Raw genomic sequence first — 15,347 nt, forward strand, 5'->3', positions numbered from 1 at the left:
ATTTTTATTTTTTATTTTATTTTTCAGTTTGAGAAGCTGTTTCACTCAGATAGACATAACAATAGGGAAGAAAAGACTATCACAACTTCAGTTTCGTGCCAACAACAGTCCTTAAAAAAAAAAGGCTTCATTTTCTTCAGGCAAAATATAATTATGTATTTTTTTTCTCATGTGTTTGGGGTGAAATATGACTTGGGCAACTTCTTGACAGGTTTTGTGAGATTAACGCTTGTACATTGATGCAGTAGTTCCCCATGCACGTTTTTTGATGTCTTTATCATAACACACCTTTATTTATATCATAAGCTCATGAGTCAAGCATCCAAGACCATAATGTGCAGCACTGGGATACTCCAGGACCAGGACTAATGTCATAATATTCAAAACTCATGTTAATTGCTGCAACCTTTTTGTTTTGTTTTTACAGTCAACTTGGATGTTTAAGTCATTACAATAAACTGACTTTAAAAAATTAGTTGAATCTTGTATAGCTTGTAAAAAAAGTTTAAAATTGCTTAAAATATTTGGTGAGTTAAAGCTATGTAAAAACATATGTTGTCATAATAACTTATTAAACATATTTTATTTTTACAGTATAGGTATTGTAGTAATACATTCACCTGAATTTATTGGTATTATTATATAGCTTTGCACCTCTCCCGTGCTACTAGAATTACTTTATTAAATAATGGAATCCTACACCCAAATGGCAACCACAAATCCTACTTCACAAACTAATGTCTTCAGAGTATAAATAGACTTTAAAGTTTGTATCTAAACTAAATATTTCATCAAATCTGTATTCAATGACCTATAGTTTCAGCCTAGGACACTTTCAGCTACATTCACAAGAGTTCATTTTTCATGGTCTCTTGTTTCCTTTGCTGAGTTTGTCTCCAAGCTCCTGGATCAGTTCAGCAAGTTCTTCAGTGGCCTGTGATTTTTCCTCCAGGAGCTCATAACGGAGGCTGGAAATGTCCTGCTTGATTTCCTTCAACTCACCTGTGGAGAAGAGGCAATGCAAAAACAAGGGTTTGACCGGTTTCAAGAAAAACTTGGCTCAGAAATCACAGTTTTTCGGCCTTGGATGCATGAAAACCTATCGTAGGAAATCTCCAAAACAAAATTAGGAACCTTTAAAATAGCATACTAGGGGCAACTTTAATACTTTATGGTTTATCGCTTGACGTGTATGTGATCTGGCATGTAAAACATCAGTCAGTAAAATATATTTTAGGGGAAAAATAAATCACAAGAGACAATAAAACGGATAAATCTTACCTTCATTGATCTCATCACTTTCACTGTCAATTTGGGCTTTCAGGACGTACCGCTTGATGAGACGCTTCATGAGTTTCTATGAGAGAAGGTTTAGAATAAGGTTTTCCCTGGGAAATACTGTACATGAACATTTTAGGACAGGGTTCACCAATCTCGGTCCTGGAGGGCCGCTGTCCTGCAGAGTTTAGCTCCAACCCCAATTAAACACACCTGAACCAGCTAATCAAGGTCTCACTAGGCATACTAGAAACTTTCAAACAGGTGTGTTGGAGCTGGTTGGACCTAAACTCTGCAGGACAGCAGCCCTCCAGGACCGAGATTGGTGAACCCTGTTTTAGGATAATGAAGAAAATCAATTAGTACCTGATATCTTGTGGGGTGTTTGATGGGATTCCTAACTGTGAATCCCTCTTGTGCATGGCAAGGTCGAAACCGATGAAGCTGTAAATATATAAAAATGAAGAATGGCCTTTTCTTGATCAGAACAATTTGAAAAGCCTTGCTGATCTCTGACCTTAGACCGTGAATTGGCCATTCCCATGTCCTGCTGGCCGCTGTTGCTACGGACCCTGGCCTTGCATAAACTCACTAGGCATGCTTTGGTGCGCTGAGCCATGTAATAGAAGGATTTGGGGCTGGGCATTAGATTAAAGGGGGGTGGAAGAGTGCTGCCTTCATCAAAATAGGAGAGCCACAGCTTTGCACGAGCAAACTTCCATTCTACATCAGAATCCTCCTGTTCTCACACACAAAAATAACCATATCTATTATGACAAATGGTCCTTTTAAGTATTAATATTTGTTTGCAAAATACATTTGTCTCACCTCAATTTCCTGGTATGAGTGGTTAATCATGGCTATGAGCATATTAAGCAGGACCACCACCATTGTGACATTATAGACTCCATAAAGTATGTAACCAATGTTTTCAATGAACTTATGATCATACTTCAAGACCACAGAGATCACCTCAGATAAACCAAAGATGGACCAGAACAGCGTTTTAAAGCTTTCCTCTACCCTGAAACAGAGACATACATGCAAAATGACAAGGAAACTATTCACAAATCGTTCTTAAATTGCACCATAATTTATTCAAAACCTGTATGACTGTCTTTCATTGGTGGAACACAAAAAGAGGCATTTTTGAGATATCAAACATCAAAATTTAAGGCATTAATTGTGAGAGTTGAGGGGAAGATTATCAACTTAAATTTAACTTTTTCACACAAGCTATTTATACACTAACCATTCCAAAAGTGTGTTTGTTACTGCTTTTGAAAGAAGTCTCTTTCGTTGACAAAGCCATTTTTTTTCTTAAATACAGTAAAAACAGAAATATTGTGAAATATTATTACAATTTAAAATGACAGTTTTCTATTTGAATATATTTTTAAAAAATGTAATTTATTCCTGTGACGCAAAGCTGAATTTTCAGCATCATTACTCCAGTCTTCAGTGTCACATGATCCTTCAGAAATCATTTTAATATGCGGATTTGATGCTCAAGAAACATTTCTTATTATTATCAATGTTGAAAACAATTGTTCTGCTTAATATTTTTATGAAAACTGTGATAGTTTTTTTTTATTCTTTGATGAATAAAACAGTTTTTAACACTATAAATATGCTAACATTTTTGTTCATTTTTTTGCACCCTAGCTAAATATAAAAGCATTAATTTAGCAAAATAAAAAAAATAAAAAATTGACAGTCCTCAAACTTTTGAACTGTAGTGTATCTTTCAATCGACTTGGAACATAGTGCACAAGTCATATAGACTAATTTTATTGTACTTTAATTATTTATTTTATTTATTAATTAGCTTGGTCATAAAAGAGCAGCCTGAACATTCTGCAAAATATCTTCTTTTGTGTTCCACAGGAGAAATTTGTGAAACCTTTTAATTTGTAACAACATGAGGGTGAGTGAATGACACTATTCCATTAGCAAATCTAAAATCATTTTCATTATCCTTTTATGGACTTACGTGGTAAAAGCAGGGTTGTATTTTGCTCCCAAGTAGTAGGAATACAAATTAAACATGCCGATCATGAAAGCAAGGAAGACCATGATGAATATGACCATGAATTTAAAAATATCTTTAACAGTGCGCCCAAGGGATATTTGTAAGGGTCCGAAGCTCTCGTTGGCTGGCAGAACGTAGGCGATACGAGAGAAACTGAGCACCACAGCGATGGAGTACAACCCTTCAGAGATGAGCTGAGGATCAGAGGGAAGCCACTTGTTCCTGGCTAAGAGAGAGGAAGCACTTTTTGGTGTTACCACTTGATGGCAGCATTATGTTTCATTTCAGACAGCTGCAAGAAAGTCTGCGCAACTTTTTTTAGCATTTCATTGAGAACAGAAAGAAGACTTACGGTCTTATACTGGTATGTTACAGTTCGTTAGATTTTTATGTATTGAATAAACTTTTTTTTTTTTTTGTGACATACCATAAGTGAAGTAGGCCACGTCTGCTGGTAATGAGGCATTGATCAAGTCTGCATTGGTCACATACAAATCCACATACAGCTGCGCATGGGAGGCTCGCAGGAAAGCCATGAGCCGTGCAGTGAATGACGCCACGAAGACTGACAGCATGCCGAAGTCTAACACATTCCACAAATGCATGATGTACTCACGCGGCCCATCAGCCCAAACTTCCTTACACTCAGTCCAGATCATTCCTGTGCAGGGAAATCAAAGAAAAGGCATGAGGGAAATTCATCATGTTTATTGTCATGCCCTACTTCAGTTTTCTTTTAGGTGGTGGTCTGACAGAAACATGTAGTAGAGAGAACCTTAGCAAAAATTGTAAATCACCGATTAATAAAAAAGAGAAAAAAAACTATAATGATCAAGCTGACATCAAGCTATTGTTTTGTCCGATGATATTTGTCAAAAATATTTGAAATGTTTAAATATACTATCATTCAAAACATTTGGGGTCAGTAAGATTTTTTAAAGAGAAATTACTACATATATTCATGAAGGATGCATTAAATTGATCAAAACTGACAGTTAAGACATAATGTTACAAAAGTTTTCTGAATATCAGATTTCAAAGCATTCTGAAAAAAAAAAAATGCATCACGGCTTCCACAAAAATATTAAGCAGCACAACTGTTTTAAACATTTAAGATAATAATAAGAAATGTTTGTTTTTAAATCAGCATATTAGAATGATTTCTGAAGGCTGTGTGACAGTACTAGAGTAAAGGCCCATTCACACCAAGAACGATAACTATAAAGATTTCTAGAACTATATATTTTTTATCGTCATAGTTAATATTGGTGTGAACAGGCCTTAATGATGCTGAAAATTCAGTTTAGCATCACAGGAATAAACTACGTTGTAAAATATACTGACCCATATGATTATCTAACACTGATCTGCAGCTCATGCTTGACTGATGCTCACCAAGTACCCACTTCATTATCAACATCTCTGTCCAAGAGAACTGAGTGGTTTTGATGCGGAAGATTTGCCGCGGATGATCAGTGATGGTTTCGTTAGGAAGGTTTTTGACTCCTGCGAAGCGGTCAGAGGCATTGAGAACCAGAAGACCCAGGAAGAGGGTGAATGACACTGCGTGAGCTACAAACTTCATAAAGGGACTGCGGAGAACCTGGCCCACCTGGAGAAAAGATCAAATGCAGACAATTTTGTAACAATAGAAGAAAAGGGAAGCCTTCCCAATGTTATTAGATGAACTGAATCTGCATGATGATGATGATGTACCTTGCTGCAGGGCATAATCCAATATGCAATGGCAAGAAATGGCAAGCCCACCATCACTCCCAGCACTGTCCAACATTTCACACCAATTGACGTTTGCCTAAGGCCTGATAGATTCTCATACCACAGCGTCAGCAACTGCTGCTGGCAATTAGGATGAGCCACGAACTGTAGGAATATCACTGAATTAGACATTTCCTTGCAAGCACATGGGAAACCGTTCCACTTTAGCCTATAAATCATTACCCAGTACCTTTTTGACTTCGTACTTAATGGCCAGTTTGACCCGGCTAAGGCAGGGCCGGTGGTGTTCGCTCGGAGGGCTCTGGTCAACATCTCCGTTCAGAATGGCCTCCACTTCCTCTGTGTTTCTGCAGAGATCCAGAACGCCAACCACAAAGTCCTTACACTGCATGGAGAGTTTCCTATAATCATTCTAAATCAAAACAGAGCCACAGTATTATGACTTCAGACGGGCTATTAATCACATGTAAAAAATAACTCACTCCAACTGGGATGATAATTGCATCTAGCAAACAGTGAACGCTCTGCTATGAAAGACATAGACGTGCGCAACGCCTGAACATTCGCGAAAATCCCATGTCGCACCTCTAAATGGAAGTCTGATTGATGTTTGCATCGGATCTTCTCAAACAAAAAATGTACCTAATGGAGGGCACCCAAGAGAAGCCCATCCTGCTAATTATAGCATTGCATTGTTTTACGAGAACAAACATTTTATGTGGAATTACAGAAGCGGAATCATTGACATGCCATTACAACTGTCGAAAGTGATCGTCTGTAAAGAAAAACGGTGATGAGAGAATAATAACGGGGTGATTACTGGAAGCTCTCGATGGAGCAGTTTCAATTAATAGCTCGCTTACCACAATAAGGGGGAAAACTGTCTGGATTTGAGAACTCCTGATTAGATATTTCCCCAGAGTGACTTTCAGTGAAGAAAGTCTCTCGTACATATTTAAATATAAAACAACACACATCGCCGAAGCGCATGAAGCTCCCTGGAGGAACGTTTTCTTTTGGAAAAATGTTGTGTACTGAGATTCTACTGAACCAGAAACTGTCATCCAAAAGCCTCTAATTTATAATGAGGCTAATCTCAAGGGTGGGAAATTGGTTTTCGTGTGGAATATTCTGCTGGTCTATGAGCTGGAATGAGCATAGACGTTTCTCTCAGAGACGCAGCACATCACAGGGCCATAAGCACACTCTTCACCGATTGGACACTTCCTAGATTAACTGAGAAGCTGTTTAAAATGTGCTTTGAAATAATCATGAGAGCGCCTTAAAGGAGTTTGCATTATCCACAAAGAACATAATGATTCATAGCAGTGATTCAACTCATTGTACCCGCATCATAAGGGGGAATGTTGTCCCACGTCTTGTGACGAGAGGGGTCAATCAATCAATCAATCAATTTTAGAAACAGTGTTGTCTATACAATACCATGCTTAGTTTTTTTCTCACACAGAGAATTATTATAAATGGGTCTATAAATGTGAATATATACAGCTGCCCCATTTTTATTTTAGGGGATCATCATGAAACCCTAATGTAGACTACTCATTGAACCCATAAATATCTTTTAATAATTTAATAATTTTTAAAACATTTACCAAATTTTATAGATGTAGATTTTTATATTAATTCTAGTTGGAGACCACAAGATAAATCACTATTGTATTCTATTAACAGCCCTATGGCCCTATTTTAACGATCTGAAACGCAAGTATCAAGCGCGAAACGCAAGGAACTTTGTGGGCGGATCTCGCAAATCGAAAATGGGTTGGTTGAAGTAGCTACATTACTCATAGGTGTGGTTTGGGGGTAACGTGCAATAAACCAATCAGAGCGTCATCTCACAATCCCTTTAAAAGCAGGTGCGTTTATTCCATGGCGGATTGCTATTATAATGGCGGAATGTCTTGCCACTATTGGTCAAACAGGTTTGATCCGTCATTACTACAATTAGCCTGAATAATTTGGGTAAATGTGTAAGCTAGATTTATGCCTATTTTTTCACATCTTTATGGACACCACAATGATTTCCCTCATGTGGTAATATGTTTCCTTGTAATTATGTGTGGTTTGCAAAAATGGGAACTGCTGCGTTTGTGTAGATGAGAGAATCAAAGTGTATGCGCGTTGTGCACACGCTACATTATGGCCAAGCATGCGCCCTTAAAATAGCATCTGAATTTTAGACTAGGTTTTTCCTGGTCTGTGGCGGAATTGTTTTCTGAAACTGCAAAATAGCACCAGGGAACGTTTGCGCCGGAACACGCCTCCTCTTTTCGCTGAACCGCCCCCGGGAGCACAAGTTCATTCCCTAATTTACAGACGTGCGTCTGTCACGTAAATAAACAAATAACACAAAAAAAGTTGAATTTTGAGATAAAAAGTCAAAATTATGACATAAAAACAATTATAACACAAAATCCACATTATAAGATAAAATGTAAATTATGGCATAAAGCCTTTAAGTATGATGACCAAAAGTTGAAATTATGAGATAAAATGTATGACTTATGTCATAATACATAATTAAAATTATATCATAATTATATGATTTATATAAAAATAATGACCTTTTTATCTAATAATTATGACTTTTTTTTTCCTAAGTGAGGAAAACGGTACACCCAATGTTGTTCCAAACCTGTGAGACTGACTTTCATCTGTGGAACACAAAAGAAGATATTTTGAAGAATGCTTGTAACCAACCAAACAAGAAAACTGTTTAAACATTCTTCAAAATATCTTCCACAGAAGAAAAAAAGTCATACTGGTTTGGAATGAAATGAAGTTAAGTAAATGATGATAGAATTTTACTTTCTGGGTGAACTATTCCTTTATTATTTTTCTATATGGGTCTTTATATGAATATTCAGATATATATTGCATTTTCTATTTAAGGGGATCATCACAAACTCCTAATGTAACCTACACATCCACATCTAAAAATTCTGTCCTGGGCCCGTGAATTTGAGTGACCCCTGGATATGGTGTAAGTGTGCACCTCCTCACCTTAAACTCAGTCTCAATGTTGGCGAGTTGTGCCAACTCATTGCTGAGCTCCAGGGCTGTGAGCACAGGGTCTTCACTAGACAGTGACAGATAAGCAGCGCTGGCGAGGCCTTTGTAGGCGTTCATCCTTAATCGAGAGTGACTGAAAGAATCCTGCTTCTGTTTCTCCGCACACTCGCCGCACTTGCAGAAATAGTCATGGGGTTTCTCAATGCGAGCCCCCTTGAGTAACAAGATGTGCACGATCTCGTACTCCTTGCAGTGGGCCGCCAGGATCATGGGAGTGATGTCCTGAGAGAAGCGAGTCCCGTCCTCATCGTACGCGTAGAAGTCGTCATCGCGTAGCTCTTGCTCCAGAGGACTCAGAGTCAGACGGAGGCCGCCTTCGAATGCCGGATGGGCCAGGATGGCCTCCACTATCCGCACGTAGCCCTTGCTAATGGCTAACAGCAGGGCATCACCCACTCGCGCCAGCCCCTCTTTCTTCAGCAACAGTTCTGTGACCTCCAAGTGCTCGTTTCCTACAGCAAGCTGCAATGCATTCTGGCCCATGTAGTCCACACAATTTACATTTAGCGTCTTGGACTCTTCAAGCATCTTACGGACCACAGGGATGTTTCCGTACTCCGCGGCATCTAGGAAACGCTCCTCCTCTTCGGTCAGATTGGTGCCTCTCTCGCTGAACATGTACGCGGGGCCACGGACGGCCTGTCTGCGGCATTTCTCTCTCAGGGTGGTGTGTCTGCGCTGCATGGCCTCAAACCTGCAGAACCCAGAGAATGAGGTTGATCATAGGATTTGGTGAAACTACGATACTTGAATGCTTTGGGAGAAAATTGGTTTATGACACCAATTCATCTACAAGAACATCTGGTCCACTGTTTTTTTCCATTCAAAATTAGCCGTGTATTCTGACAGAATGCATTTTTAAAGCAAAAAATATATACAAGACCATTCAAAAGTCTTGAAACTACATATCAACTAACTCTAATTAGAATATTAGTAGACTGTGGCCTGGTTTCACAGACAGGGCTTAGATTAAGCCAGGATTAGGCCTTTTTTTAATTAGGACATTTAAGTAGCTTTTATGAATGTGCCTTAGAAAAAAACATTACTGGTGTGCATCTTGAGACAAAACATTGGCACTGACATATTTTAAGATATGTCAGAGCAAATTGCTTTCAGTTAAAACAGCTCAAACATGCATTTTAGTCAAGGCATACCTTGTCTGTATCTGTTTAATATCTGCTGACACTTTATAATGATGGTCTCCGAACAGACATTGCAACTACATGTTGTCAACTTATTCTTCTAACCCGAACTCTAACACCTAACACTAAACTAACAGTCTACTACAGTCACCTAATAATCTAATGACTGACATGTAGTTGCATAGTTACTTATAGTTGGTAGAATGTCTAAAGTGGACCATCAAAATAGTGTAACCAAATATTTTAATGTTTTTAAAAGTCTCTTCTGCTCATCAGCGTTTATTTTATCAGAAATACAGTAAAAAACTTAATATTGTGAAATATTATTACAATTTAGAATAAGTGTTTTCTATTTGAATATATGTTGTGATGCAAAGCTGAATTTTCAGCATCATTACTCCAGTCTTCAGTGTCACCTTATCTTTCAGAAATCATTCTAATATGCTGATGTGATGCTAAAGAAAAAAATCTTATTATTTCCCATGTTGAAAACAGTTGTACTGTTTAATATTTTCGTGGAGATGGTGATTATTTTTTCCCCCAAGATAAATAGATCAATGGAAAGTTTAGAAGAACAGCATTTGTTTGAAATATAAATCTTTTGTAAGTTTATAAATGTCCTTATTTATCAATTTAATACATCCTTGCCATGTTCATGATAAAGAAAATGAGAAATCTTTTAAAATTTTAGTTTTGCCAAGTTCTTTAAAAATGTAATGACTAAAAAAATTACTAAAAATTCAATCTGCTGTAACCATCAAAAGTAAAATTGTAATCATTAATTCCACAAATGTCAGGATTATGTTTAGTTTTCATTGTGTTTTGTTTTCATTGTTTCCGGTCATGTTTGTCTTCATGGTTTCTGATTGAATTACGCACCTGTTCCTTGTTCTGTTAATTACTCCTGTGTGTATTTATGCTGCCTACATGTGCTATGATCGTAAATACTAGTTTCCTAGTTTAAAAAATGAACATGAGCGACCTCTCAAGTCAAAATTTTTATGTGATGAGCTCATAATCACGACTTCAGAAGTGGTAAGTAGAAAATGTCCGATAGCACATGAAGGCAGCATTAAGCTGAGTTATTTCTGTTCATTGTGTGTCATTTACATTAAATAGTATTCTAAAACAGTACACTGTACAAAGTAATAGTTGACTTAACTTAAAAAAAAGTGAGGAAACCCATGCCGAGATTGTGAAGTGTGCATTCGATGGACAGTTTACTATGCCATGAGGCCACGGGAGAGGCTTTATGAATGGAAGTGAAGAGACGCAACTGACGCTGGTAGGTCACGTGACAGTAACAACATGGCGGAAATGATAAATCAGGACATCAAATGCTGAAAAGAAGTATAAAAACAAATTGGAGCAGGACTTTGCAAATATGAACACCAAACAGGCTTTTCAGTGAGTCTCTTAATGGACAAGCCTTTAAACAGACTATTTCTGTATCAGATCCTACCTTTCTATAGGTTCTAGATTTCTATACCTGTTTTGATACCCCAGTTTTTTCAGCAGAGTGTGATAGCCTTTTAAATTATTTTCCTTCTCAAGAGTTGGATTATGAGCCCCTTCTAACCAAGCAGGATGTCTATTTCCATCTTATTAAGTGCAAACAGAATAAGGCTCCAGGGCCAGATTCAGGTCTTGAAAAACTGTGCCCTGGAATTAACCCCCATTCTCTTTTCCTTCGATCACTTCAACAATACTTCAATAATAATTATGACCGCCGCTAGCGTAGCTCGCGAAAGCGGTCATATAGGGATTGTCAAAGGTTTTTTTTTTTTTTTTTTTCGTCATCTACTGAATTTTTCGTCAACGATACCAGGGACACCGAAACACCGGGGAACATGAAATTTGGTGGGCATGTAGCCCCACTAGACTTTTATGGAAAAATTTCGTTTGGTCCCCGGAGGCCACTCCCCCAAACCCCCCCCCCCCCCCCCCCCCCGCGCCCGCGCTGGGCCCCCCCAAACCCAAAAAATGCAGTTTTTCCTAAATAACTACCTGAACCGTGGCACCGAGGATGAAGAAATGTTTATGGTATGTTGGTCTTAAGGGCCCACATCAACCTAGCCCATAATCGATTGTCAAAGTTTTTTTTTTTTTTTTTCCGTCATCTACTGAATTTTTTCGTCAACGATACCAGGGACACCGAAACACCGGGGAACATGAAATTTGGTGGGCATGTAGCCCCACTAGACTTTTACGGAAAAATTTCATTTGGTCCCCGGGGGCCACTATTTTTTGTGGAAAGCCAGTGCAGGCCTGAGCGGCGGTCATATTTTGTACCGCCATGCGTTACATCTAGTTTCATACGGAAAAACCTCAGTTGTTATTCCTGTCCCCCAAAAAACTCATCCATCATCAATTAACTTCATCATCTGATTTTTTTCATCACCCATTAACCTCTATCATAATGAAATGCTTTGAGAAAATGGTTCAAAACATTATGCTTTTCCCTTATGTTTCACCATTTTTGGATACTCTCCAATTTGCATATAAGCAGAAGAGAGGTACGGAGGATGCAGTAGCTTGTCTTTTGCACTGTCTACTTCAACACCTGGATATCCCAGGAAATTATGCCAGACTTCTTTTCATTGACTTTAGCTCTGCCTTTAATTCAATACAGCGTCATCAGTTAATCAAGAAACTAGTGTCTGCAAGTTCCATCACCACTAATACACTGGGTTTATAATTCCCTGTCTGATAGACCACAAGTGGTAAAGGTGGACAAGGCATTATTGCCCACCATTGTTCTCAACACTGGCGCCCCTCAGGGGTATGTACGTAGCCCATTTCTTTATATTCTCTATACAAATGACTGTCAGAGTCCAGTTACAACTACACATTACTTTAAATATGCAGATGATTATTGCACTGCTTAATAAGGACAACGATTCTTTAATGCTCCACAGCATATTTTAGCACATGGTGTGATGATAACTTTCTCCAACTTAATATTTCAAAGTCTAAGGAACTAGTTTTTAGCTCCTCCAAAACACAGATCCATCCTTCCAGTACTATCATTAACGGAGAGATGGTTGTGAGGTTGGGGTATTTCAAATATATTTGCATTACACTGGATAAACATCTCAACTTTAATCAGCACACTCTAGGTATTTACAAGTGGTCAACAGAGATTACAGTTATCCATAAACGTGAACATCGGTCTGTTCAGCCTAGTCTTCTTTTTCTGTATTGAAGTAATATTGAGCCAGTTCATATGGTGCCGTTTGTTTCTGTCATATGCTAACAGCTACAAATAAGAACAAACTATCTATCTATCTAGTCCGCATTTCATTACTATACATTCATACCATTTAGACTACAGCTTTCTTTTTCAAAGGTTGCGAAGTAAATTCAAATTCAAATGTAGTACCTAATCAGGCAGTACGTGATTTCGGACGCAGCGTCTGATTTTGCAGTCAAAAGTGTTTTTTTTTTTTTTTTATAAGCAGTGAAGCCATTTGTAAAAAAAAAAATTCGTTTTTTTCCTTAGAAATAATACAAATTTATTCCAAACTATTTAATAAGGGGTTTTTTTTCTAATATTTTAATTCTTTTAATTAACATTTTTTTATATTACCTATTTTTTTTATGCTTTATGAAATAAGGACAGGTTAAAAACATGCTCAACACAGAGGTATATTTAAGTTATTATGTCTAGGCTATTTGTAAAAAGAGATAAGAGATAAAATTAGTCACATGACTGACCCATAGTAGATGATGATAACGTATTGCTTTCTCCAAGTGTTACAGATCTCTTTGGGTCAACCACACACTGCATGGCTTTACAGTAACAGTACAGGACCATCAATTACAGTGACGGTCAATGAGATCAATGCAGATGGACTTCTAATTACACGCATCCTTTACTAGAGCTTCATCTCATTACAGGAACCACCTCTAAGAACAGATGTTCTTAACATCCTATTATAGAGTGATCTTTACCTCATGACTTCATTTATTGTCTTTATTGAATTAACCGGAACTGCTTTGTAGTGTCCATTTTCCTTGAACTTAAAAAGCCTTCAAAGACGCTGAACTAAAATCGTAAGCAAGTTATATTCAAACACAAGCCAGGTAGACAGCAAAGGATGAAATCTAATTTTATTGCATTTTTGCAAGAGCCTCGGCACAAATTGTACTCTGTAACGGATCACAGTTGTGGGTGTCACTTGGAATAAAACTCATTCCTTGCTTCGCAACATGATAAATCAAACATTACGATTTTGTAGTGTGCAAAACGGCATTTTGTTCCATCTCTAAATCTTTACTGATCAGTTTTTGGAGCGCACAGGGGACAAAGAATTGTAAGTCTGCAAATGTATCTGTCAACAGCCCTGAAATTAAACGAGATTGAAATAAACAGGCTAAATTATTTATGTTTCAATATGGTCGGTGTGAACTGTGCCAATCTAATAACTGCAATGTTCATTCATGAGAAGGCCAAGGAGATTTCACTGCTCAGTGCTCTTTCACAACTCACTTTAAATTAGGAATCAACTTTGTCTCAGATGAATTTATAAAAATAGTAACAAGTGATACTGTTGACATAAATTAAGAAGAGTATGAAACTATAATATTAACTTAGACCAGACGATTACTAAGACCAGGTCTTGAAAGTATCTGGTAAAATACATTATTGTTCAAAGCTTGAGGTGCAGAATTTGTAATGCTTTTGAAAGTTGTCAATAAATCAGAATTTCATGTTGAAGAGTTGAGAATTAAAGGGATACTCCACCCAAAAATGAAAATTTACACCAAGTGTGAACTCATGAATGCACATATTAAAATTAGCCGAAAGCGATGGTTTTTAGTTGAAAAAGTTTAAAATGCTAGCATTTTTCTTACACACACACACACATATCATTTCACTACAGAAGACACTGATTCATCAGGTTATATGGATATTTGTAGTATTTGTTTCATTGTTTTTGAAGTGTCAACTTTGGGGGTCCCATACATTGACTCACAGAGATGGATTATTTTTCTAAAAATCTTTGTTTGTGTTCATCTGAAGAAAGACGACTGCATGGGACAGAGTAGAGTGCTAAGAGAATGGTAACACTTTATTTGTATGATCTCCTTTAAATATTCTGTTGACAATAAGTAACTTTGCAACTATGTAGAATAACTCTCATTAGAGTATTAGACTGACTGCTTAATATCTGCTAACCCTTTACTGTGATGGTCCTCCAACACATTCTAGTAACTTTGCAACTTGTCAACTTATTATAACCCTACCAGTCTACTAATACTCTACTAACACTCTAATGACAGTTAGTAGACATGTGGTTCAACGTTACATATAGTCAACAGAATGTGTTAAAGGGACCATCAAAATAAAGTGAAAGTTTAAGGTGCTTAGCTGCAGTTTATGAGGTAGAACACTTGAAAAAATGCCTTTAAACAAGAAAATAATAAATGAACTGCAAAATGCTAACTGAACCCAAACTCATGTAGATCAGACAATCTTGTGAACACAGTCATTTCCAGAATTCCAGACCAAATTTTGTTACGCATGATGACAACTGATCACGTGATGTGTTCTACTTACGAATAGTGCGAGCTGCTATCATGAGGATGCCAGTGATGGTGCGCAGGATAGTCCAGGTCATCATCGCTGTCGAATAACCTGTGCGCGTGATGGCCAAACTCGTGTTTGGATCCCTCAACTTCATGAATATCTGGTAACTCTGACTTGGTGGGGTCGTTTTCTCCTCGACTGTCTATCAGAGTACCAGGAAGAGTCCTGCACCTGTTTAACATGGGTACTTCAGGGCGACAGCAGGTGTCTGTATCGCTGTAGGGAAACTGTTCTCCGTGAGTGTCGGTCTCCGCCGAGGGGACAGCATCATCTCCCGCGGTGAGCGCGAGCGGTATAGTGCAGAGTGCGGCGTGAGATATGATGAACTGCTCCTTAGCATGCATATCGCGCTCGTCTCTATCACTCAGCATTTTAAAAGCAAAGAAACTGCTGTTTAGCGAGAGATCCGGTGTTGTGCCGGCCCATGTCTTGTTCTGCAACAAGTGTGACAGCCTGTCCCTCGCCTTTTTGT

The 15,347-nt window shown here is 37.9% G+C and overlaps 1 protein-coding gene across 1 annotated transcript; it reads right to left on the reverse strand.

Moving 5' to 3' along the window:
- Nucleotides 1-24: 24 nt before the first annotated feature.
- Nucleotides 25-15,347, reverse strand: trpc7a (transient receptor potential cation channel, subfamily C, member 7a). Its single transcript, XM_079860650.1, has 12 exons — nt 14,846-15,347; nt 8,072-8,834; nt 5,277-5,459; nt 5,027-5,191; nt 4,706-4,922; nt 3,738-3,971; nt 3,272-3,536; nt 2,107-2,302; nt 1,796-2,017; nt 1,645-1,722; nt 1,282-1,357; nt 25-1,002 (listed from the first exon to the last, which is right to left on the reverse strand). The coding sequence occupies exons 1-12, from the start codon at nt 15,244-15,246 to the stop codon at nt 863-865; spliced, it is 2,940 nt and encodes a 979-aa protein (XP_079716776.1). The 5' UTR covers nt 15,247-15,347; the 3' UTR covers nt 25-862.

The sequence above is a fragment of the Squalius cephalus genome (genome assembly GCF_949319135.1).
Source record: "Squalius cephalus genome assembly, chromosome: 24".
Classification (NCBI taxonomy): domain Eukaryota; kingdom Metazoa; phylum Chordata; class Actinopteri; order Cypriniformes; family Leuciscidae; genus Squalius; species Squalius cephalus.